Source organism: Crinia signifera, chromosome 4 (genome assembly GCF_055691185.1).
Source record: "Crinia signifera chromosome 4, ASM5569118v1, whole genome shotgun sequence".
Taxonomy (NCBI): domain Eukaryota; kingdom Metazoa; phylum Chordata; class Amphibia; order Anura; family Myobatrachidae; genus Crinia; species Crinia signifera.
Window position 1 is genome coordinate 223,055,655 of NC_139220.1, and position 27,149 is coordinate 223,082,803.

At 44.5% G+C, this 27,149-nt stretch overlaps 1 protein-coding gene across 3 annotated transcripts in view; it reads right to left on the reverse strand.

Annotated features, from left to right (window-relative positions):
* TEX9 (testis expressed 9) overlaps positions 1–27,149 on the reverse strand; it is a 45,536-nt gene that overhangs the window by 8,454 nt on the left and 9,933 nt on the right. For all 3 annotated transcript variants that reach the window (XM_083183855.1, XM_083183857.1, XM_083183856.1), the window contains 5 exons: positions 13,273–13,321; positions 12,388–12,467; positions 12,047–12,225; positions 6,186–6,268; positions 4,769–4,942 (listed from right to left, as the gene is read on the reverse strand). In XM_083183855.1, the coding sequence (XP_083039981.1) occupies positions 4,769–4,942; positions 6,186–6,268; positions 12,047–12,225; positions 12,388–12,467; positions 13,273–13,321 (565 nt within the window). The remainder of the gene's footprint in view (positions 1–4,768; positions 4,943–6,185; positions 6,269–12,046; positions 12,226–12,387; positions 12,468–13,272; positions 13,322–27,149) is intronic.

Sequence of the window (27,149 nt, forward strand, 5' to 3'; positions counted from 1 at the left end):
GACACCTCAACAGCCAGCCCGTCAAAGCCAGGCGACTCAAGTCCGGGTATCGGAATGGCCCCTGTGAAATTAGGTCTGGACGCAGAGGTAGACTCAGAGGAGAGGCTACCAACAGGTTCCATAGATCCGCGTACCAACCTCGACGGGGCCAATCTGGGGCCACTAGGATCATCATTCCTCCTTCCTGAACTTCCACAGAAGGCGAAGTAGGAGTTGAAACAGGGGGAATGCGTACACTGTCCTGCCGACTTAAAAAGTCGGCCTCAAAATTGAGAACCCCTGGGATGAAGACTGCAGAGATTGCAGAAATCTGCTTCTCCGCCCACCTGAATATCTTGGAGACTTCTTTCATCGCTCCTTTGCTGCGTGTCCCGCCCTGCCTGTTGATAAAGGCCACGGGCGTGGTGCTGTCGGACCGGATCTTTACAGGGCACCCTCGGATGAGGGACCCCAACCTCTGAAGAGCCAGAAGGATTTCTCTCATTTCCAGGAGATTGATCGGAAGGCGACTCTCCTGAGCCGTCCAGCGACCCTGAAAAGATTGAGAATTGCAAACCGCTCCCCAGCCCCGTAGGCTGGCATCCGTGGTAAGCAAGACTCAGGTTGGAATCCAAAATGGGCGGCCCTGAGACAAGTTGTCTGTCTTTAACCACCATGTGAGAGACAGGCGAACCTTCGTTGGCAGTGTGATCAATTGACTCCTTAGACAAGTATGATCTCCTGTCCACTGGCTGAGAGTGTAAAGCCGAAGTGGGCGCGAGTGAAACTGTGTATACTTTACCATGTCGAAGACACCACCATACACTTGTGTACTGAGACCCTTCTGTGACCTATAAGGGAATGAATCTTCCTCTGAAGGGAGTGGATCTTATCCTCTGGAAGATATAGGGGGAAATTTACTAAAGGAAATTTGTAAAAAATAGGTGTATTTGTATCCAGAAATACACTTATTTTTGACATTTACTATCCCGAAAATACGGCAATTCGTATTCGTATTGATAGCACATCAATACGAATACGAATTGCCGTATGTTCGGGATAGTAAATGTCAAAAATGAGTGTATTTCTGGATACAAATACACCTATTTTTTTACAAATTTCCTTTAGTAAATTTCCCCCATACTCTCTACAACCGAGTGCCCAGCCGAGCTCCCAAGTGAAGTGTCCTTTGGGAAGGAGTAAGAAACGATTTCTTCCAGCTTATCCTCCAACCGTGAGATAACAGAAGTGTAATCACGACCTGCAAATTACTCCGTAGTAGGTATGGGGACTTTGCCAAAATCAGTGGGCCATCCAGGTATGGAATCATCCGAACCCCCAGCCGGTGCAGGTGAACACCCTGGGAGCCGTAGATAGACCAAAAGGTAGCGCCCTGAACTGGAAGTGTTCGACCCGAAGGGCGAACCTCAAAGTGCTGATGTTCCTGTCGGATGGGGATGTGAAGTATATCTAGCGAGGTCATGAAGTCCCCTGGCTCCAGTTAGAGAATGAACGCAGGGACTCCATGCGAAACTTCGGCACTCGCAGAAAGATAGTGAGCGACTTCAGATTCAGGATAGGACGGTGAGAACCATCCAGTTTGTCAATCAAGAATAGGGTAGAGAAGAACCCCTGACCCCTCTGCTCCTGAGGAACTGGAACAATGACGTTCGAGTCCAAAAGAGAGCAGATGGAAAGGTGTAACACTTGTCGTTTCGCTGGGTCCTTTGGAAGACCCGTGCAAAAATAACACTGAGGAGGGGGGAACCGGAATGTCAGGGCATAGCCCCTGGAGACCACCTCCCTGACCCAAGCATCCGTCGAGGTGTCTGGTAGCACAGGGCTGCTTGGTGCAGGGCTTGGCTCCCTTAGTGGATGAGGAAAATCTAGAGGAAGGACTAGTGCCATCGGACAAACCTCTCTCCACCTTGCCCGCCCACTCAGACACTGCCTTGGCCACCCATGACGCGGCAAGCGTGGTACACCTAATGGCCCCTGCCTGTGTGTGTATGGCTGTAGGTTCCCAGGCTGTCTAACCTCCCCCTCAGGCATCAACCCCCGGGACATAGCCTGACTAATTGTCCCTGGTGATCTAGTGGAAAGGTGGAGCAGTCCAGACCCCCACTGCCTGCCCCCCCCCGCTGACTCCCATACAAACGGGGGGGGGATCGCTGCTAGACGCGGCTCCCTGCAAGCAGGGAACCGCCCCTGCCCGGGGACGGAGTGCAGCATGCGGGAGCCTCCGAGCGAGGGTCCCGCGACGGAAGTCCCCAGCCCAGTCGCCAGCGCTGCCGTCGAGTGATGGAGCTGCGCTGCCGGTGATTCACTAAAAGAGCACCCGCCGCAGCAGCTCTAACCCATGGCTGTTCTAACAGCCGCGATAATAGTGCTGCTCTCTTGGCACCAAAGAAAAAACTGGTGACTCAGGGTCAGGGGGCGGGTTATGAGGGAGAAGGGAGGCAGGGAGCATGCTGGGTACATTTTTGTAACCCTTTGGTGCACGCTCTGCTACCTCACCTCTCATACCCAGCGTGAACTCCTGTGCCCCCTAGTGGACGAAAAAGAAATTAAGATTATTGGTGTTTTCCATTAAAACTCTCTCCAAGTCCACTGCTTGATCATGGTGTATAGTGAGGGTTAAGAAGCTAGTACTTATTCATGTAACTGTTTCCAGAATAAAAAAAAATCCTCCCCCCAATCCCATTCCTCAGGACCATGTTACTGCTCCACAGAAGTTCCATGCTGCATCAATCACAAATTGCAACAGACCGCGTAAAAGGAGATTCAATCAAAGCTGTTATATGTTGTTTAGCTCCTTGATATTAATACATAATTGTGAACCTAAGCCATCTGGCTATTGTCTGTTTAAATACAGACTTTTTTTTTTTTTTACCATCACAAAGTATAAATAACCATTAATAAGTTTTATACCAACTGTCATATTTAGATGAGTCTGCTCTGTCGTCTTACTTATTTTACCAAGTATGGAATGCTGACACCACCACCTTAGGCAGCAAATGGGGACACCACCACCTTAGGCAGAAAAGATGGTAGTGAGAGTAAAGCAAACAAAAAATAAAAGTAACCAGGTTACAAAAATCCAGTCCATGTCCTGTAAAGGTTCAAACAGTGCTATCCAAAGCATTAACACAACAAGATTTGGAACCCAAGGGCATATGCAATACACCTATAGTGGCTGTATATTTTATACACCCTGCAAGAAAGGATTCACCTCTGGGATCAAAACCACTCAACTTTGAAAATAAATTGACGAAAACTTTGAAAAAAAACAATAGAAGTTTAGCTTTATTGCACCATGCAAGATCATTCTTCCAGACTCTAGGATAGTTGTCTGAAGAGATCATTTATGCACCTCAAATTCAATAATAGTTACTACAAAATATGTACATAAACGCGCAGTTCAGTTGTAATAGGCTTATCTCCACAGTAACTCTGTAAATCTCTATGATGTTAGCTGTGTTGTGTGGGGGGAAATGGGTGATGCAGGCTATACCCCCAAAAGCACGAAGTAACATTATATAAAAATGTCATGTAGCAGTATCCAGCACATGTACTGCCACAAGATGTCTAAGCTCACAGCAGACTGAGGGGGAAATTTGCTAAGAAGATCTGTGGTACCGCTTTCACAAATGCTGCCTGTTCCGAGTACTTTGTGTGATTACAAACATTCAAAGGGAAATTTACTAAGATGTGTAGTCTACTTCACATGCGATGTTGCTATGGGCAACCAATCAGATCCTGTCTACTATCTTCTCTAGAGGGTGCTCAATAAATAAGAAGATTCTGATTGGTTGTCCATAGCAAAATCACATGTGAAGTAGAATTCACATCTTAGTAAATTTCCCCCTGAATGTTTGTAATCACACAAAGTACACGGAACAGGTAGCATTTGTAAAAGCTGTACCACAGATGTAGCACCTTGTACTACAAATATCTGATTTAGAGATTTTCTATATACTGTATATGTTTAATTACATAGGTCTAACAATTTCTGCATCCCCAACAAAAAGAGTACCTGCTCATTTGTATTCCGCCCAGGCTGCCTGAATACTGCAAGAACATTTTAGGTATTATTACATCGTGCCGTATTAGCAAGTCCTACTATGTCTCTTCCAAGGTCCTACCTCAGCTAATATTTCAGCTGTAAGAAAATAGAAAATGACCTCATCTTCCTCCCCACTCACATCCCTCAGGGAATCGTTTGCTTTTAACCTTCATCTTTATTGTAGTATTTAACTATTTCAGCAGTACAAGGAGCGATCAGTGCTGCAGTCAGTGAGGCTTGGTGAAATGCAATCATCCTGTTCTAGTTTGACAAGTCCTGACGCCCCCCCAAAAAATCATTGTTAATTGCCCATTTTTTCCTTTATAAGAGCACTTTACTCTTACATCAATACCAGGGCGCCATGGACTGGGAAGTGCTTGTTTTCCTACAACACTACATTAAATTCATAATGTATTTTGTCATTGGATGGACCCACAACCATTGTGGTTTAATAGACAACATGCTGCAGGAGAAAGAGCGCAGTCCACTGTCTTTGCTTGCGTTACGCAGGCTTTTTTGTTTTTCCAAGCATATTCTCCATTATAATCGTGCTGCGAGCGGGAGCTTATAAACGCTATCTGCCCTCAAGTGAAAAGCTGTTTTTTTTTTCTTGACATCGATAATAAAGATGAGAGGACAATGTAGAGAGCGGGCTAGGTCATTTACCCCAAATTATTTTTTGAGTAAATCCTTCCTTGGGATGTTAAGACAAACACCATGTACCTTCTCTAATGAAGAAAGTTGATGTTGTAACCCATCATTCTTCTTATTTGCTTCTTCCGATAGAGCTTTATATTTCTCAGCCTGAGTTTGCTGTATGTTCACTGCCCTCTGTAGTCGCCCACGCTCCTCCTCCAGATCTTTTACACGAGATTTAAGACTGCGGCTCTCATCGTCCTGTCAATGACATAGAAACTTTATTCAAATATCTCATCACAATGGGAAATGAAGGGCAATTGCTAAAATGTTTGGTTTCACTTTAATAATTTGTCTGTACATTTTACTTCCTGATGAAACAAGTACAAACCCTGTGACACAAAAGGACGTCTGCCTCAGAAACAATCCTTAATCTAGATAAGCCCATACATTTGGCCTTTATTTATTTATTAACAGTTTCTTATATAGCGCACACATATTCCACAGCGCTTTACAGAGAATAGTATGAACATTCACAGTCCCTGCCCCAGTGGAGGTTACAATCTATATTCCCTACCACATGTACATGCTCACTCAGGTTAATTGGCTTTCAACTAAATTAACCAGCCAGTATATTTTGGGATTGGGGGAGAAAACTGGAATACCCAGAGGAAACCCACGCAAGCACGGGGAGAAAATACAAAGTTAGGACCATGGTGGGATCAAACCCATGACCTCAGCGCTGTGAGGCAGTAATCTTAACCATTACACAGTCCGTGCTGCCCATATCGAAGCTATTCCACAATCTGCCAATGCCAGAGGAACAGAGAAATCTAACATGTTGGAATTCCCAGACTGTCCCAGACTGGCCAGGATCGCACAAGGAATTTTAACATGTTAGATTTCCCAGATGTATTGCCGCTCCTGCCAATCAGCAAGTCAGATCAGTAGACGGGGATATTGGGCCATAAATGTATGGCTCAACTTATTTAGAATAACCAAGAGAACTAAAAATGTTAAAAACAATATTCATTTTTAATAAATGTATTACAATATTATACTATGTTGTACTCATTCTTTTATACATGCTTTATATATTAGGCAGATGCTGTAGATGGGAAGGAATCTTTAAGGAGATGATACAGGAAGAAAGAAAACCCGTAGGTATAGATGATAGGGGGATGTATTTGGCCACTAGAGAGAGTAGACAACACTCTTGGATCACACATGATTTACCACAAGTGGACAGGGCTGAACTGCGATGATTTCACTCATTATGATCCGCCTTAATGGCGGAGTTCCAAGCGCCATGTTCTTCTACCGGAGGTCATTTTTAGAAAATAGGCATGATATAAAAGAGTTTTAAAGAAAGGTTCTGTATGATTGTGTAAAACAGTCCACAGAAAGTAGTGCACAAACAAAATATAGATATCGGCATCCGTATTGAAATATTATATACCGTAGATACATAGAGAGAGTGCATTTTATTGGCCAATCATTTTACCTTTTTATTACATTCATGGGTTATATTATCCAGCTCTTCCTGCATGACTCGTAGCTTGGCTTTCAGAAATCTGATCTGCGCCTCTGCAAGATGCAAGCGGACAATATTTGGGATACATAAACATACATACAGGATTCCTTCACCGCACGTCCAAAAGGATTAAACTTTTTTTATTTTTAAAGTACCCATGATGCACTCTTTCCAATGCCTTAGCATATTATACTAATTACTTTAAATTAGAAGTGGTCATGAATAAATATGAAGACAGCAAAGTGCCTGCTATGCATTACCACTGATATCTTATGATACCGGTGACTGATTTGCAATTTCAAACTGGTGTTTCTAAATTTCAACTTCAACCCTCAAGTACCTAGAATTTCTGTCTATGGAAGTAGATGGGAGAATTACTGATAATTAAAAAAAATCCACAAACATGAGCTGTTGGTGGTACTGTAGGACTGGTGTTGCAAACCACTGTCTATGGTAATACAAATGGTCTACGCAGACTGGTGGACCAACAGACAGTTCAGTTAATTCACTTCAAGGCACTTACGCTTTTCATCTTTATGCAATTTACTTGGTTAAATTATTTACTTAATTGCTCCTATTTTACTTAACAACAAATGTTCCACAGAAAGCCAACATGGTAAAGAAGGAATATAAAACTTTCACATCTCTCAATTTACAATGCTATAACACGCTCCTTCTTGGCTGGTTTGAGGTCTGTGGGAACCCCTGGACAACAAACTTGAGTGGCCATTTTCAATAAAATTGTTAAAGTGACAGAATGGTCATGTCTTCTTTGTTGCTTTTTGCTGTTCTCCTGCAGCAGAATGTCTTACCTCCAGCGTTCACAGTCTGTCCCGGCCCACTAGGCTGCCTGCCCCCTGCTGCATTGCATTGTTTTGCCCTTGGCTACATGTTCTCTGTTCCCCTGCATCTGTAGTAACACAACAATGGTTCTCCTGCCAATTCAGAGTGTCCATCTGGGTCCATGGAGCATTGGCCTCACCTGTGCGGACATCCACCACTGCCATTGGAGTGCCCTGGCATTTTAACGAGCTTATGAGTCAGTCAAGCAGAGGTAACTAGAGATTCTGTGCCCTGTGCAAGAAAGAGGATTGATGCCACTCTCCACACACACACTTTTTTTAATGTAGGGAAAGGGTGTGGCTTTGCAGCATGCCCTCTTACTGCATACTGAAATAAGCCAATACACAGTGCAGCGTGCACTCCAGACCTGACCGTGGACACTGAAGGAGCCGGAGGACGATGCCAGTGATGGTAAGTAATGGGGACGGGGTAGGGGGAGGCGGACGGCCAGAGGTATGGCGCAGTGCCCGGACTGTAGGTCAGTCCCGGGCCCCAACATTTCTAGTGGCGGCCCTGATACTACACATTAGCCCCCACCACCACCTACAGTACATATAACGTCAAACAACTGCCCCCATGTTCATATACTATACACCAGCCCCTCCCCACACAAAAAAAACTGTACACAAATGCCCACTTATGTACATGTACAAATAATATTCCTCACCAGCTCTCCCTCTGTACATAGAACACTACACCCCTCCTATAACCCAGCCTTACACCTTAAGCTCATTCACCCATCATGCTAAATCATTTCAGCAAATATACAGCAAGAACTCTAACAGATTTCTAATGCTTCCTATTTCTGACTATATAGGATAAGCAGCTTGCAGAGCTGCTGCACACACAAAAAGGACTACTAGCAGTACAACAGGACAATCATATACCATAGAATACAAATAAAACAGAAAACACTGCGCCGTGGGCAGCAACTATTGGTGGATCTAGAAGATGTGTCGCCAAACACATCAACTGAATACACAAAACCAAAAGAATAAATCCACCTGTGGTTGTGCCGACTATGTAGTTACATCATACTTGCCTACTTTTGAAAACTAATTTCAGGGAGATTATAGTTGGTAGCAGAATTTTGCATAGCGCCCCATTGAGGGGGCCTGTCATGCTCCACCCAAAGGGTATGTCTATTTCCAAATATGGAGAGATTGTGAAAAGAGATTGTGAACGTGGCACTTAGAAGCGTGGGTGTGTACTGCTACATCTGAGAGGAATCTTTTAAAATGACTTATATCCAAATGTAGATGATCCCCAAAGCAGTTAGTAAGAGCTAATATACTTGCTAAAGTGCTGGGAAATGGTGCTGATGAATCATTATAAATGTATCTATCTCTCATTCCTTTTTTATAAAAAAATGTAACAGTGTAATAGGGGCTAGTTGAAATGAGGGAGATTGCTAGAATAATGAGGGAGAGAGGGAGATTGCTGCTTTTTCAGGGAGTCTCCTGCAGAATGCAGGAGGGTAGGCAACTAAGAGTTACATATATCGAATTGATTATACATATGTGCAATTTCAAATCATATACCATGGATGCGTCAATTCTATAGGACACAGTCCTATGACCTAAGATAACTTTTTTGGCATAAAGCAGACTTTCTACATACTAAAGATTTTAATTACACTTTTATTGATCACAGAACAGAAAACCAGAGCATTATATGCACAATTTGTCAGCACCTCCAGCTCTGTGATTCACTGACCCATCTCACACAAGCTGCACTGGCTCATACCCAATGCTGACACTGCAGCACAATACCAAGGGAACAGAGATGTAGTGGAGATGACAGACATCCTATACACGAGGCAAGAAGCAAATGCATTACACACTATGACAATTTGCCACCACATGAGCTTTGATGCAGTGTTCTCAAAGCACTCAACCAATTCATTTTTAATCAGTGGTGTAATTTTTGTGTTATCACACTCTAGTTCAGGGGTCAGGGACATTTTTTTACCTTTTACCCCAAAATATATTTAGATATGCCGACGTTATCCCCTTGATTTGAAAGGAAAGAAATCATACAATTGTAATACCCCAGAAATTGATGATACAGTGGGGGAAATTTACTAAGATGTGTATTCTACGTCACATGTGATGTTGCTATGGGCAACCAATCAGATCCTGTCTACTATCTTCTAGAGGGTGCTAAATAAATAAGAAGTAGATTCTGATTGGTTGCCCATAGCAACATCACATGTGAAGTAGAATACACATCTTCGTAAATTTCCCCCAGTATATCCTGCTAGTACAGTACACAGCCTGACAGCTGATGAGGACGATGATGACTACCACCAGGTATGGCTGTATGTGGTACAACATTTGTACCACACACTGCCATACATGGTCATAATCATCATCATCATCAACATCATCATCAATGGCTGCCAGGCTGTGTGTGGTATAGCCATTGATGATGTTATGTCCAGGCAACAATTAGTGTCAGTATTTCAAGATATAGTGACAGTCTGTGCAAATTTTTTACCCTAGACTAGAGATGGGTATACCTCGACAGAATCCAGGCAAAGAAACTCAGTGCCGCAGCAGCAGTACAGACTGCGCGCTGCCGAGATGGCGCAGCAACTAGTCGACTATACTGAAGAAGCGGGCAGACTTGGAGGCGGGGCCCGGGGCATCACGCAGAGAAGCGTGTTAAACACAAGGGCCGGATGCACTCCATCAGGTCCTTGTACACTACAGTACTGTAACACACACAGCCAGGCATGCCTACTGAATCAATATATAGAGATTCTATACGCAATAAAATGATATTCCTGCGGTAATGGACGGTCGCACTGCCGAGACACAGCCGGGCATATAGATTCATATGCATGCCTGGCTGTGTCTCAGCAGCGCGACTGTCTGTTTCCCCCAGGAAGTAAATTTTAACTCCATTTGGGGTAATTTACCCCTGTTCCCTGACCACTGCTCTAGCTAATTTTAAAATGCGTCTGAATAATGAGTGCACCTGTCAGGTGACCTGGAAAACGTGAACTGTTGGGGGTACTTGAGGACCAGGGTTGGGAACCACTGATATAATATCAGGCATCACCTACTTTGAAAATAATATATATGTTTTCAGCTTCATAAAAAAAGCAATCAAGAGCATACCAAGTACACTTGACTTCTGGAACCATCCGACAAAGCTCCACCAGCTTATTACAAGTAGGTCTGTATCTCAGTTCAGTGTCCTGAAAGTTACGGACTTTCTCTGTAATATTGTATCATTAGTTGCAAGTGTCTGAGACACACGGGACCAAACAATTAGCTCCGAGTTGACGTAAATTAGCATATCGCATGCAATGGAAAATAGAGTTTTTCGCTCAATTTTTTTTTTAACTTCGGCCTGTATAAGTTTCATTAGCTTGCACACATTCGTAACTGTCAACTCTTCCTTTAAAAACCATGGCCAGATTAACTTAAGCAATCCAATTAGAGGCCATTTGCATCCTTGAATTCAAGTATTGAATTGTAATATAAGAAAAACCATTCACCAACACCAACTAATTTTGGGAGTTATTTTAAAAACTTTAAATTATATATAGTAATTTTAATAAGAGTTAATGCTATTTAAGTTAACATACTTTGCAATAAACCACTTTACATTATCATCTTCCTGTAGTTTCAATGAAAAAATGTCTCACTCCAATGTGTGAGATATTTTATAGTGTGTGCGTGTGTAAAATGTTACATGGGCCCTTATTCTAGTTTACTCGGATGGATGCGTATTTTCGGAGAGCCACCGAGTGTTCTTAGCCCCGCCTACCGTACGGATCGCTCACACCGTCCGAATGCAGTAAGACGCCGAGCAAACGGACTGCGAGTGGATGTTTCAGGTGAACAACTCCACCATCTGTGGGAACCTCCCCCATCCTCCGATGGTCGCCGACCATCGAATGATGGACCGAGTGGTCAGACAGCTCCGAGTGCTCCAGACCACTCGGACATTACTCCGTGTGGAGGCAGGGATATATGTGGGCAGCTGGCATCCGGCCGTGCATCACGGCCGGATTACCATACGTACACAAGCATTTTCATGGGAACGCCCATGAAACACGGGGTGTGCGCATTTGGTAATGAGCCCAAACAGCCCTTCATACCCCTCTACACCCCCTGTTTGGATGGGTCCATACGATCCTTTTCTGCACAGAAATAACACCGTGTTCGGAGGCAATCGCACATGCGCAGAAATGCCTCTGCACGTGCGCAAACACAAAACATCGGCCGTCCGACCAAACACGCAGCCGTCCGACTCAATCAGAATAAGGGCCATGGTTTGGTTTATATAACTGGTTTGCAAGCCGTATTTCAAAATGATTTTAAAGTTATTTTGTTGCCACGTAGTGGATCCTGAGGCACAGCTGTTATGTGAAGGAAGGATTCACACAGTATTATCACTAATGTTTCAAAGTGTCTTTCACACAAACACACACACACACACACACAAACACTCTCATTCTTCTCCTTTCCCTCCTCGCTTTCCCTCTCCCTCCTCTCTGTCCTCTCAATTGCCTTGTTTCAAGATGTCAATGTGAAATAACCATTTACATTTTGTATTCTTTACAGATCATGGTTGATACATTCTGCGTTGTTCGATGTTACGAGATGATGGACTACCAGCCGCTCGCAGAAACCAAATTCCAATCGCAAGGGATAGGCACCAAACTGTAGCCAATTAGATTACACAAATTCAAACCACTGAACTTGCAGCGAGGACTGCGAGATGAAGTGGGAAGAGTGCAAATCTCAATTCGGGAGGTTGAAACTCGCAGCTACTGTAATTGGACTGACCCCATGAATCATACTATTACCCAGTATTATGGCTTTTGCGGCTAACAAAATAACAGGCTACAGTTACCTGCGAACTTTCAATGACAATATTTTTTTTTTACAGATCTGTAACCCTAGCAAATCAATAAAATATGTTTAATACATTTCTTTTCTTTGCTAAAAGCAAAAAAAATAAATAAATACCTGCACCAATTTCATTGCTGAGTCCAGGAATGACATCATCATCAGTGTTTTCTGGCAGCTCCCCCTCCTCCAGTTTGTATTCAATCTTACTAATGGTTTTTGCAAGCGAGAAATCTGCAATATCTGTTGGGGTTGCAACGTCTGCGGCAGCTCGTGTGTCTGCGGTTCTTGGTCGGGGCCTTGAAATTAAAAAAGAAAAACAGGTATAATGCCCTTGAAACACTTTAACATCCCTTTGTTACCAGACCAGACAATTGTGATGAGCAATTGTAACAGAGCAATCAAAATGATGTCAATACTACAAAAACTATCATTTATTCAAGATTGGTTTTCATTATTACCGAGCAATTTGTTTTTTTCCATTCCTTGCAGAAAGTGACCTGATCCGAGCGGAGGGTTTTGTACCTACATTAGCATCAGTCTGTAAAATAAAAAGAGGTTTTAAACAGCAGTCTATATTGACATAGTTTATTTTTTATTCAATTGGGTATCTATGCAGGTGCTGTGCAGTGGGATAATGATAAGAAAAATGTCAGGAGACTCACAGTAATTCTGTGGACTGACCCTTTTATTCACCAGCAGTGATGTATTCTCACATAGCATTTTAGGGATGTTTTTATCATCAGGTGCAACAGTATTCACACTTGATTTAGTGGTCTAAACAGGCTGTGTTTGGGAAATGACAGTTAGGAGCTGGTTGGCTGGAACTTCATTTCTTCGTCCACTTTCTCTCTCCAAGGCTTAGTAATAGACCCCTTTTTCACTTTAATAATACAAAAGGTCATTGCTAATGCATATATTAAGGATGGCATTAAAGTAGTCAATATTAGATTTTACTTTAGTCACTTGATCAATATATTTAAATGCCTGAGATACATTAACTGTTTTCATAATGGATTTATTTAAAGATCTATAGGAGTATTTGGAATGAGCCATTTTAAAACACCTATTGCATGCTTTAGGACAGTTGCTATAAAAACTTTTATAGTAAAGCAAATTCAATCATTTTAGTACACTATGGGCCTAATTCAGCATGGATTACTAATTCGCAAATCAATAGGATACCACCAACAAGTTAGAACAGCCTACCAAAAGTCAAAATGATTTATATTCAAATGTACAATTTAAATGAGGACATGGCTTACTTCTAGAAACAAGCACTACAATAATAATGTAAACTGAGGAAAGGCCCAAACCAACTGTTACCTTATTCAAAATGGTTTTACCTTTGCATATGGAAGGGTTAAAGTTGGCACTTCTGGGGAGAGTAGCTTTCTAGAAAAAAAAAAAGAAAGGGTTAAAAATTATATTTTCCAGTGTCCAAAATCATGCACAGGCCATACATTTCTATATGTCTATGGAACCAGATAACGATTCAGCAAAACATCTATTGAAATATCATCCACCAAAATACTACACTTATCCCTTACTGTCTCACTCAATTACTGCGATAGGTTGATGAAGGACTACTTAATGTTCCCGTTAAGCTTCTTTTGCAGGGAGCATCGCCCTGCCCAGTTTTTAAACTTCTAAACTCGCCCTGCCCCTCCGCTGCCCCCTTCTGTGCTGACATGCCGCTGAGCAACCAAGCGCTGAAAGCTGCTACTGCTGAAGCAGCAGCCTGCCTGGCCTGTCGCCACGGACACAGAGCTGTCGGGTGTCTCCTCCAATATCACTGCCAGTTTAGATCAACAGCAGCAGTGATTACAGTTTCACAGCTTTGCGGGTCAATGCTAATAAGGGCCTTGGTGTGCTCTATGATACAGTAACGCAGCAATGTTGGTCTGGGATCCGGAGGATAGGAAAGAAAAAAATTGAGAATATATGTTTGCAGTGTACACTACAGGACTGTGAGGATGTAACAGAATAGGAAAGGTTTATAAATGATATAGGTGTGGTGCTGGAATTTGATAAGCTAGCCTGAAGAGAGGAGTCTGCAGGGAACGACTTAAGGTTTGGAGACTAGAAAATAGTCTTATTGCATGGGGGGGGGGGGGGCAGCCCGAGGTAAGTCTGGCATTCGTAACCGGGAGCGAGTAATGTCATCTATGTCTTGCACTGTATATTCATAGTGACCCCTTTCTATGTTCTTGTTTTCAGCCACATTGATTGATGCCTTTCGTATGGAATGTCCAGAGCCTAGCTTTTATAAAGAGGAAGAGAACAGAACATTTCTTTCAGATTGGGAGGAATCATACATTCCTTGTCAGATGATCTTAAGTAGCAATTGCACAAATGCTTTCATCCAGCACAATGGTATGAAAGCATACACCTGCAGGGCGATAATCCAATTGACAGGCCCAAAACTACTGTACCTAGTTTGCTTGGGGACTTCTTTTTTGTCCATTTGCGATGCCAGCCATGCCTACTTTACACTCATTAATTAACTTTGTTGGCATGTCTCTTACTCATATGCCTTATGTACATTCATTGTTTTATTCATGTGTACTTAATTGAAGACCAAGGGGTACATTTAATAAAAGCTTCTAAAAGTGAAACGTGTGGCTGTTGCCTATAGCAACCAATCAGATTCTAGCTATAATTTCTCTACTGCATCTTAAAAAATGATAGACAGAATCAGTTTGTTATGTGCAATTCAATTTTAGAAGATTTAATAAATTTACCCCCAAGTCTTCTTTCCTTGTATGTTGCATGTTCCTGCATTTAGAATGTGCTATTCTTGTTTGTTTTTTTTACCACCTGTCATCCATCTCTCCCTTCTGGCAAAATCTAGCTTGTTTCAGGTTTCAGTCAAACTTGCTTTTCCTTGTGCATTGTGGGAGGTGTCAGGGTGGTGTTTGATCTCCTCAATTTTGTTCGATGTGCCCTTCTGGGTTCTTTGAAACAGATACGATTTGTCATTTGTCCTATTTGTCCTTTTGCTTATATTCAGTACAACAATTTAGACTCTCTTCTCCCCTTGCTCCATTATAGACATTTGACTCCTCTTGAATCTCTATCCCTCACTAATCCTCTCCTGAACATTTTACTCCATACTAAGCAGCCAATCACACCAAACCATGAACTTCAATGGAAGAAACAGATGCAGTCATCTGGTCTCTGGTGAGAGAAGGTGTTTCTAGGTCTTCTATCTCCTCCTTAGTTAAGAAGAATGCATGCACTTGGCAACCACAGTGAATATTTAATTATTTGCATGGTACTGTACCTCTCACAGGTGTGGTGTGATTGGTTTGGCTCTACACCTCATGGAGCCCTTCACTCTGGCTTTGCGGACCTACTGCTTTAATTATTTTAGGGCTTCTCTCGACTCCTATTTTCTTTGAAAAGCATTTTTACCCCTCTCCACTTCTACTTAGAGGGAACCTTTATAACTTCTCTCTTTATCTTACCTTTTTCTCCTTTATAACATGTTAAATCATAAAATGTGTGCATTAGGTTTGGTTTTCTTCTACCATTTACAACATACAGTAGGTCATCCACATTAAACACTTATCATGAAAATGTTAGTGCCCAAATTTGCAGGCCATGCAGGATGCTGGCTGCACTAGGACTTTTTTTTTTTTTAAAAGGGGCATGGTTTTGCCTTGTAAAATATTGCCCCTTTAAAAAAAAAAAAAAAGCGTAAAACAAAAAGAATGAATTGTGCAGATGTGTGCAAACTGGGTCAAGGGAGGTCTAGAATGTGATAAACTTTGTGAAGATGTGAGTTTTTAAAGAATGCTTGATGTTTTGGAGTTTAGTACAGAGCTCGACAAAACCCAGGCGCCAGGTCGCCATGGCGACCAGATTCTGCTTCCTGGCGACCAGATTTGCCAGGAAGCAGAACCCCGGGCACAGTGGTGGCTAGAATGAATAACAGCAGCGGGCGTCGTGGTGGATTATACTGTTAGATCTAACAGCCAGCGCAGCAGCTGGCAGAGCGGTGCACAACGCTCCCGGCTGCCGCTGTATTAGAGCAGGTCAGCAGCGCGCCTAGTTCAAAACACGAGCACGGAGCTGCAGTGGTAGCTACTGATTGGCTCGGGAGCCACCTTGACTTTTGAAATAGACGCGGCATGGACTTGCTCTGATAGAGCGGCAGCTGGGACTCTGGAGAGCTCTTCCGGCTGCTGCTGTGCTGGCTGTTATATCGAACAGTATAACTCAAACCGGGGCCCGCTGCTTACGATGCTGTTGTCCACCCCCCTCCCATAATAGCCGCAGTCTATGCGGAGCGCTGCAGTCCCGATAGCCGCCATTAAGTGCCCGGTGTCGGGTGTATGTGACTGTAGGAGCCGGTCTGCTCAGGTGAAACCCGCTGTCACCTCGCACCCCCAGCCCATGGCGACCACTGCCACCCACACCCGGCAGCCCGGCCAGTGCAGCACCCTGCTCAGCCCGACCAGACCTCATTCTCCAGACCGGAGCCTGGAGAATGAGAACAGCATGTTGCAGCTGCAGGTCACCGAGCGGGAGGAGGTGCGCAGAATGGAGGTTAGCGGCCTGAAGGAGCTCTGGTGTCGATACTGCACGGGAGAGGGCCAAGCTGCCTTTTACCCCTTGGCAATAAGCAAGGTAGCCCCTGGCAGAGCATGTTGTAAACCCCTTGGCAACAAGAAAGTTAGCTCCTGGCAGAACATGTAACCCCTTGGCAAGGAGCAGGTTAACACCTGGCAGTGCATGGTAGCCCCATAACAACAAGCATTTAACCCTGGCAGAGCAGGTTTTCCCCATAGCAACAAGCATTTACCCCTTGGCAATGAGCAGGTTAACCCCACAGCAACAATCATTTACCCCTGGCAGACCATGGTAACCCCATAGTGGCAGAGCATGTTAACCCCTGGCAGACCATGGTAGCAGCATTGTGGGGCAGAGCATGTTAAGCCAGGGCAGACCATGGTAGCCCCATAGCAACAAGCATTTAACCCTGGCAGAGCATGTTAACCCGATTGGCAAGGAGCAAGGTAACCCCTGGCATCAAGCATGAAACCCATAGCAACGAGCATGTAGATAAGCGGAACTTACGTGGCATAATATGTAATTACGGCATGTGGTATATATTATGTAATGAGCATTACGACGTTTGGTATAATGTGTCATGGATATTACAGCGTGTGGTACATTTAATGGGCATTATGGCATGTGTACATTTTTGGGGGGCGTGCCTTTGCTGTGCACGGTCCCTACTATTTGTATATTTGGCTCCTACATTTTCATCCTGGCTCCTAGATTTTAAAGAAATTTGTCGAGCCCTGGTTTAGTAGAAACCACAGAGGGGAGAAAACAGTCCTATTAGCCAGGAGCAAGTAGTAAGTGAGAATAAGAAGGGAAGAGTGGGTGGCCGAGCCTAGCAAGAAGCAGGACGCACTTCAGGAGAGCTCCACCTGACGGACACCTAAAGTGCCCTTTTGATGTCCCAGGGGCACGAATAACAACTGTGCAGCATCCCAGCTGTGCCACTTACACCATCCGTAGCGGGATTGAGTGTGCTGCGGAGCCGGGGGAAGGAGAAATCCAACCCCGCAGGTTGCGGCCCTCTCCCTGCTCGAAGCCGCGGCCTAAATTTGGTGCCTGCACCCGACCACGGAGCTCCACGCCCGCATCGCGCTCGAATACGGGCCCCAGAGACGGCGCTACACGCAGCCCAGCTTGCGGAGGTAAGCGGAGGGTGTCCCTACCTCCCCTGGTGCCCTTGCTCTGCCCTCCGGTGCTGCTATTGAGAAGGGGGTGCCGAGCGTTATCCCCTACATCCAGACGCGGCGGCCATCTTGGACTCAGCTATAACAGCGAGTCCATTACACAGCCCTATCTGCCAGCGCCCGCTGTGGAGCGGAGCAGTGTGCCTCACCCCCGCCATACAGGGTATCTGTCCTGGGGGCACTCACATAGCTCTGACACAAGTACAAGCCCCATGAGCACCTGCTGCACCCATCCCTCGCCCGCAGAGTAGCCCTGGAAGCTGCGATCTGACTGGAAATCCAGAACACCAAAACAGCCGTACAGACACCAGAGCCTGCCTTAGTCCCCCGAGTCATCCCTCCTGGACCGCTGGGAGAGCCCAGGCCCACCGCTCAAAACCTGGGACACATACTGGCTGCAATAAAGCGCTGACGGTCATCCTGCCTCTCCCCCCTCCAAAACCTAACAGAAGCACTGCAGCGTATGGTGAGGGGGAAATTAGCTCACGCGCTGACACTCGAGCTGAACCCCCCATCCAACTGACGGCAGACCACCCCATGTGCTGCTCCCACCCCTACCGTGCGCCAGCACACAAATTAGGAGAACCTGCTGCCACCCTGGAAGACAAACACCAGCCAGAGCGACACAAAGCACAGACACCCAGCTCCTGTTAACCCCTTTAGGCGTGCTGTGATAACCCATTGAACGGTCGTGCAGCAGACGCGCTGAGATTTAAACGCGGTGGCTCCCGAGGCGGGACTGGACAGCCATACATAACAAAAGTGCTAGCAGAGAGCCACTGCATCCAATCTGCTAACCCTACCCTCAAACACGCTGAACCAAGCCCAATAATTCACCATCTAAACAGCCGGGCTCCCCACCCACACTAACCAAGGCCCCTAGGTCTACACACCTACAAAAACAAGAGCCCTACGAACAGGATCCCAGACGCTAAGGAGGAGACCGGGGAATTTATCCTGCGCAACCCTTCGCACCCCGCCCTTCACTACCCATATCCCTGGCTCATTTCTATATCAGGCCCAGGATCCCTAAACTGATGGCCTTCTAAGGAGGCATACCCGCATCCCTCCAGTGGACAAACGCCAGGCCGACTATAAAGCTTACTCAAGTCCCCTGATACCCGATATCACAAACTCTTCAAATCCCCCGCTCATCATGAACAGAGGAAACACCAGTAGCCGGAAAAGAGGAGGAGGCGACATCTCTCAACATTTTGCTAAAAATGACAAAGCCTCGACTAACTCTGGCCCTTCTTCACCTAGCAACCCACAAACAGAGGATTCACCTTCATCAGCTCCGTCAACTAAAGATGACATTCTAGCCCTGCGATCTCTTATAGAGGATCTGAAGGACTCACTAGAAACGAAACTCGACAAAGCGGTCGCAACTATTCAATCCGATCTATCGACCCTATCTGCCAGAACAACCAAGCTTGAAGCCAAGCAGGACTCCCTCCACAAAACCCAGAACGAGACATTGAGAGACCTTGACCACATATTTCAAGATCTGGCCGATCTACGCACTAAAAATGAAGACCTGGAGAACAGGGAAAGAAGAAATAATCTAAGAATACGCAATATCCCTGAAACAGTCCCCCCAATGGGACTGGAACCTTATCTACACAACCTATTTACGCACATCCTGCCAGACCTGGGATCTCAACAACTGCCCCTTGAAAGAGCTCACAGAGCCCTCCGTCCAAAACCGAGAGATGGCGATCCCCCCAGGGACGTTATTATGCGCTTTACCAGCTTTAAGGACAAAGAAAAAGTTCTAGCCACGACGCGAGACAAGCCCCATATCCTATACGATGGCTCTAAGCTAATGTTTTTCCAAGATCTGGCCCCTGTAACTATAATCAAAAGAAGAGAACTCAAAGATTTGACCAGTGTCTTACGCATGAGAGGAATCCGCTATCGCTGGGGCTTCCCATTCAAACTATTGGTTGATCTAAACGGAAAGACTATTGTCATACGTGATCCTAAAGAAGGAAAAGACTTCCTTGCACACCTGGAAGAATCGAGACCCTCTAATGATCCTCTTCCTAACACCTAATTTCGTAACTATGTTGACAATTAATATGTTGTTTATGTTTTCCTCATGCTGACCTGAATAGTTGTTATACCAGGGTTCATCTTAATTTCAACGCAATTTCAGATACCCCCTTTAGATGGCCTTATCTAATCTATGTCATTATATGCTTCTAATGAGTTTATGGAGAATATTACACCCGCACACGTAAGGTTAAGATTCCCAGCATATCGTGCCCCCCCCTCCCCTTTTTTTTTTTTTTCTTTTTCCCTCTTTCTACCCCCTCCAACAACCCTGCTCCCCCCCTCTTTTTAGGTTTTATTTTATTTATATATTTAGATGATTTCCCTCCCACAGCCCCCCACCCTCTCCCCCCTTCCCTCTTATTAAGTTATCTATTGTTAAATTGCTGGCTCCCCACATGGCACGTTTATTATATAGGATTAGCTCAGTTAGTAATTTTGACGCTTAAACGATATCTCTATTAGAACAAGTAATATAATCCAGCCCCCTTAGGACATTGTAACTTCAGATGACCCTACTATACAGGCCGAATTACAACCCCATAAGTTCACATCCCACTGGAGGGATGTTACCCTCCATTTCTGTATTCACAAGGTTTTAGTTTTATTGAATTATTATGTATTGTCTTTTTCCTCAGCAAAAATACCACTAACCCTACCACCTAATTACCCTTTGAGGTAGCTTGGTCTTTTCCCCAGGCTATCCCAATTTGGACCCAAAGGTCCCAAACTCTGGGCGTGTTGTCCTCCGCTGGTCGCGAGGCCCACTCTCCCAGATCCCCCTACCTACAACCCCACTAGGAGAATCACTGCTCGTTTCTCCTTTCCCCCCAACGACGGGGCCTAAACTTCTTCTTTCATCTCCCTACATTTACTCCACACTTATTCTAATCAAACATGCCCCTAACACTGTCCTCCATGAACGTTAAGGGACTGAACTCCCCTCAAAAACGCACCACCCTATTCCGCACAACCCACGATGTTAAAGCAGATATTCTTCTCATACAAGAGACCCACTTTAAAGCTAATTCTCATCCCTCTCTTAGCTCCAAACGTTTTCCCACAGTCTTCTACTCCTCCAGTCAAACTAAACACAACGGTGTGGCCATCATGATAAACAACAAAGTTCCCTTCACTCTTCATACAATCCACACCGACTCGGACGGGCGTTTCATTATTCTCACAGGCTTGATAGCCCACACAGAATGTACAATTGCGAACATATATGCCCCTAACACAGGTCAATCCTCTTTTTTTAAAACCTTTTTCTCAGAATTAGAGAAGAAACGAAAAGGCCACCTAATTTTAGGTGGGGATTTCAACGCCATCTTAGACATCTCTCTAGACAAATCCCGACCCTCAACAAGCTCACAGACTAATGCTATTTCTCGCTCACTGAATAAATACATAAAGGAATCAGGCTTATTTGATGTCTGGAGAGCACACAACCCCACTTCAAGAGATTATACATTTTTCTCAATACCACATCAATCTTACTCCCGTATAGATATGTTCTTTTGCTGCCCTTCAGTAGCCCCACACATTTTAAAATCTTCAATAATTCCCAACTCATGGTCTGACCACTCATTTCTCACTGCCTCATTCGATTTTCTCGACACTCCCACTTCCCGCCCATCCTGGCGACTGAACGAGACCCTACTAAAAATCCCTAAATTTCAAGAAAAGATACTCGCAGCCATCAATGATTACTTTTCCCTTAACACCAATGATTCCCCCTGCTCTCCTCTAGTATGGGAAGCACATAAAGCTGTCATTAGAGGCCATATCATAAGCTACGCATCCTTTAGAAACAAGGAACAAAAAGCTAAACTAAACGCTCTTACCATTGAGGTCAATACTCTGGAAGCTCAGCACAAAAAACACCCCACTGGCACAGTTTATAAACAACTCACCGCGGCTAAGTCATCTCTTAATGCTATACTAGCTGAGAAGACAGAGAGGACCCTACGTAGACTCCAGCAAAGGTTTTATGAGAAAAGCAATAAAGCAGACTCTATGTTAGCAAATAGATTAAAAGCCCGTAAAGCCTTGACAGCTATAGCTGCTATTAAGGACGCAACAAACACACCACAATATAACCCTACTAAGATCAACTCTCTCTTTAAAACATACTACGAACAATTATACAACCTCAAAGACCACTCAGATGGGAATCCACCACAACCCGACACAGTCTCAGACTACTTATCCTCATGTAACATCCCATGCATAGATACGGAAACCTCTACGAAACTTAGCAGACCCATCACTGACGAGGAAGTCAGTTCAGCGCTTAAAACTCAAAAACCATCAAAGGCCCCAGGCCCTGACGGCTATCCGATCTCGTATTATAAAACATTCCAGACCTCACTAATACCCCATTTAACTTCAATGTTTAATCTAATTCTTGACGGAGCCCCATTTCACCCAACCACTACAACTGCCACCATCACGGTCATCCCCAAACCTAATAAAGACCCCCAACTTGTCTCTAATTATCGCCCCATCTCACTACTTAATGCAGATCTAAAGATATTCGCCAAAGTCTTGGCCAATCGTCTAAACCCACTTCTCCCATCATTGATCCACCCCGATCAAGTAGGCTTTGTCCCAACCAGACAAGCCTTAGACAACACTAGGAGAACCATTGACATCATCCACTATATTAACACCACCAAGACGCCTTCATTAGTCCTCGCCCTAGACGCCGAAAAGGCCTTTGACAGAATCTCTTGGCCTTTTATGACTCGAACCCTCCAACAATTCGGACTCCAAGGCAAATTCCTTACAGCCATACAAGCACTGTATCATTGCCCCTCAGCCTCGGTCCTGGCGGGCGGTCTAATCTCCTCCCCCTTTCAGATAACAAACGGAACTAGACAAGGATGTCCCCTCTCGCCCCTCATATTTGCCCTAACGATTGAACCTCTAGCTTGCCGCATAAGATCCAACCCCGATATCACAGGAATCCATGTCAAAGACACTCAATACTCCCTATCCCTATTTGCGGACGACATCCTTCTCACACTCACCAACCCACTAATCTCGCTCCCGAACCTTTTTCAAGAACTAACAATTTTTGGAAACCTTTCAGGGTACAAAAATTAATAACTCAAAATCGGAAGCCCTGCCACTACATATTTCAGATCAATCTAAAAAACTGCTACAGGCTAACTTCAATTTTAATTGGAGAAAACGTTCCCTCAAATACTTAGGGATTCAGATTACTAAGTCTTATAGCTCTCTTTATCAGGCCAATTATCTTCCACTTATAAGATCAATTCACAAGGACCTACAACAATGGCAATCACACTACCTCTCATGGATCGGCCGCATTACCGCTGTAAAAATGAATACACTCCCCAAACTACTTTATCTTTTTCAAACTCTCCCAATACCAGTACCATCGTCCACGCTCGCTGCCCTACAATCCGCCTTATGTAAATTTATATGGAATAATAAGAAGCCCAGAATTCGCCGAGACATCTTATCTAGATGTTCCCAAAATGGAGGTCTTGGCCTTCCCATACTCCAGCGCTATTTAGATGCCACAAGACTAAGTCAGCTCATAGCCTGGCACTCTCCTCCTAAAAGCAAAAGATGGGTAGACCTGGAAAGCAACTTAGTGGGGATCCCATCCGTCTCATATCTCCCTTGGTTGCCCCGTAAGAACCATCTACATTACTCCTTTCCTTCTCCTACAGTAGATTTGACCCTAAAAATCTGGGAGAAACTCAACAAAAAATTCAAACTTACATCATCCCCCTCACCCCTAACCCCCTTATGGAACAACCCATCTTTCCCACCGGGCCTCAACCCCTCGATGGCTGCTCCCTGGATACGAGCGGGCATTACCAGAATACATCATATACAGGGGGACTTCGCCCCTAAAACATTCGATGAAATGCAACAAAAATATAGTATCCCAAACACATTACACTACCAATATCTACAACTCCGACACTTCTCCTCTACATACCAATCCACGCAACCCCGCCAGACACCTTCCCAACTCGAAAGATATTGCATATATAGGCCTACCGACAGAGGTTCTATATCACAGCTCTATAACTCTATCCTAATTAAAGACACCCCCACACTAGATAATCACGAACGTGAGTGGGAAACTGATCTAGGCCGTCATCTCGAGGAGGAGGAATGGGAATCAATCCGTCTAGCAGTCTCAAAATGTTCAATTAGCGTATCAATTAAAGAAAATGCCTATAAGGTATACTCCAGATGGTATCTGGTCCCAACTCGTCTTCACCGCATTTACCCTGACTCAACAGACCAATGCTGGAGAAATTGCGAACAGAGGGGGACGTTCTACCACATCTGGTGGTCCTGTCCAACCATCGCTGATTTCTGGAAGATAGTTCTCTCCCTCCTCACTCGACTTGTCACCCCCCCTACTTCCATCGAACCAATCAACCTACTCCTTTGTGCCCCAATTGACCATCTCTCTAAGGAAGCTAATAAATTGATTCTACACATTGCATGCGCGGCTAAACATCAAATAGCTAGCAATTGGAAAAACCCAAATGCCCCTAGCCAACAAGAACTAATCAACAGAATATGGTTCATAGCTAAAATGGAATATATTACAAGTCTGCAAAACAACACTGTTCATAAATTCCACTCTGTTTGGCTCCCATGGTATACATATCACAACACCCCTCTCCCCGGTCAATCTTAAACTCTCTTATCTGTTTTCTCCCTTTCACATACAATTAACTTATTTCTTCAGCTCAACCTTACTATCTACTATTTCCGCTTCTTCTCATGACATTTCTCTCCCCGTCGTTGGGTCCCCTTCCCCCTCCCCTCCCATGCACCCCTTCAATCCGCCCAACTCCCAGATGAATATATTCCAAATGACAGGGAAGATTTCTTAATATAAACCAACAACCTGTTGAAATGCACACTCAGCCAGCTGACCTATGTGAAAGAACGACGATTAACGATACTTAACAACATCAAAATTTAGCTACACATGTGTATCGTCATTATAGGCATGCTTCATTGATCTCAATCTTGCCTGCCCATTACAGAGACCTGTCATTTTAACCACTGCAAATGTCATTACAATTGTCTGTTTCAACTGTTGAAAATGTTATGAAACTGCACTTAATCAATAAAATTTACGATTATAAAAGAAGGGAAGAGTGGAGTGAAGAAATGTTGGCACAATTTTGTTTATGGCTTTGCATAGTATTTATTATCCTGAAGACCATGTTTGTATGACAAAACAGTTTTTAACTATGTCAAATACAACAGAAAGGTCGGAGGAGATAAGAAGCTGCCTTTATATTGAGCAGTAACAAAATCAATGACAACCTTAGAAAATGCATTTTTTGTGGGATATTGGGAACAAAACTGATGAGCATCCAACAGGCCATAGGCTCTCAAGCCTGGTCCTCGAGACCCCAAATAGTCCACGTTCTCCAGGTCACCTAGCAGGTGCACAGGTGTACTCATTACTTACGGAGACATTTTTAAAACCGCACTCGTGGAGTTATTTCACGCGGCGTGTCCCGGCGCGCTGTGGTGACGTCAGAGTCTCGTGCTGGCACAGAGGTGGCGGAGGTGAATGAATGGTGTGTAGAAGGCAGTAAACGCCCGTAGATGCTGTATGGGTCCAACGCGTTTCAGCTGTAAAACAGCCTTTGACAAAGGCTGTTTTACAGCTGAAACGCGTTGGACCCATACAGCATCTACGGGCGTTTACTGCCTTCTACACACCATTCATTCACCTCCGCCACCTCTGTGCCAGCACGAGACGCTGACGTCACCACAGCGCGCCGGGACACGCCGCGTCCCACAGACCGGCACCCGCTAGGAGCGGAGGAAAGACCGCACACCACGCTGCATCAGCCGCAATACATACAGGATCGCCCGGCACTCCCAGGGAGCCCAGGACGTCCGCACAACATCAACGAACAGGGTAAGGAACAAGGTGCGGGACGCCGCTAATTACCTGTTTCCATCCCTGCAGAACTGTATTGCACTGTATTGCACCATCCTACTTTAGACTCTAAGTTGAACAGCACACAGACATTGGAGGAGACATAAGTCCGCTGGACTTATGGTTTAAAGGTACCTGTTGGCACCCTGATTCCCAAGGGACTCCTCACCACCAGCACGCTGTCAATTTATACAGAGACTCCACACCACACTGTATCTCGATAGGAGACATATGTCCCTTTAGGACATATGGTAAAAGGGAACCTGTTGGTATCCTAATCCCTCCAAGGGCTCCTATAGGGACAGCAAGGTGTGCATCGACATTTACCGACACTGCTCCTTTGACTGTGTCGACACCATTCCCAGCGGAGCACCCGCTCGTATTGTTACTTTGTTACAAATAAATATCTTATTAATTACCTTATATCCTCCTGACTGTCATTTAGAAAACATACCACCCACCCTGTACCTCCCCACCACCCATTTCCTACCCTCCCTTTTCCCATCTCCCATCCCATAACCCCCCCCCTCCCAAACCCCCCCCCCTTACCTTCCCTTACTTCGCTCCTATTTATTCACCATACACACCATACATAGAGTGCGCTATCCATCTATCCAATCTATCTAACAATTTAAGTAACTTAACCCATACGGTAGTCATTTACTAAAATCTAATAAGAGATGCTAAAAAAAAAAATTTAAAAAAAATTGGTACTTGTTTAGTTTCACGGCGACAGCATGGCCGCCCGCTACTTCCGGGTTCGGCGCTAGGAAAACTATCTAAAATAAAGTCCATGCCAACGTGAATTGGTTCATAGCCCCACTATCCGCGTTGACATGGAGTTGATTTTAGATAGCGTAGCGAGCCCGTAGCATGGATGAGCGAAGCGAGCCCCGCAAGGGGACACAGACACTGCTGCCGTGAAACTAAACAAGTACCAAAAAATTGTATTTATGTACACACACACACACAGTATACTTTTTCTGCCAATAAATTACTGCAATGTTGGGCTTCACTGTGAGCAACTTAAACAAAAACATGATTATACAACAACAGTGCATCTTCTATAAATCCTTTAGTTTGAGGATAGAACACACATTTTAGAAGCCAAAGAAAATTACAGAACATATTCTGTTGCTCATTAAAAATCATAAAATACTAATTAAACAAGTCTGGGTAATGACAGGCAGACAAGAGGTCAGAAGGCCTTGCTTTCAAGCTTAGGGCCTAATTCATAACTGATCGCTCATCTGCAAATTTGAAGAGGACTGTGAGTGGCTAGCCACCACCCAGACAGTGTGTAAACCGCCCCTGTGCAAATCTGTTAATTTTTTTCGCAATTCACTCGCAATCCGGTATCCTGTCCCACATCTATACACAATTCACAAACCATCAAATGATATTCCAAGTCTGTGCAATTGTGAATAATTGACCTTTCCACAAC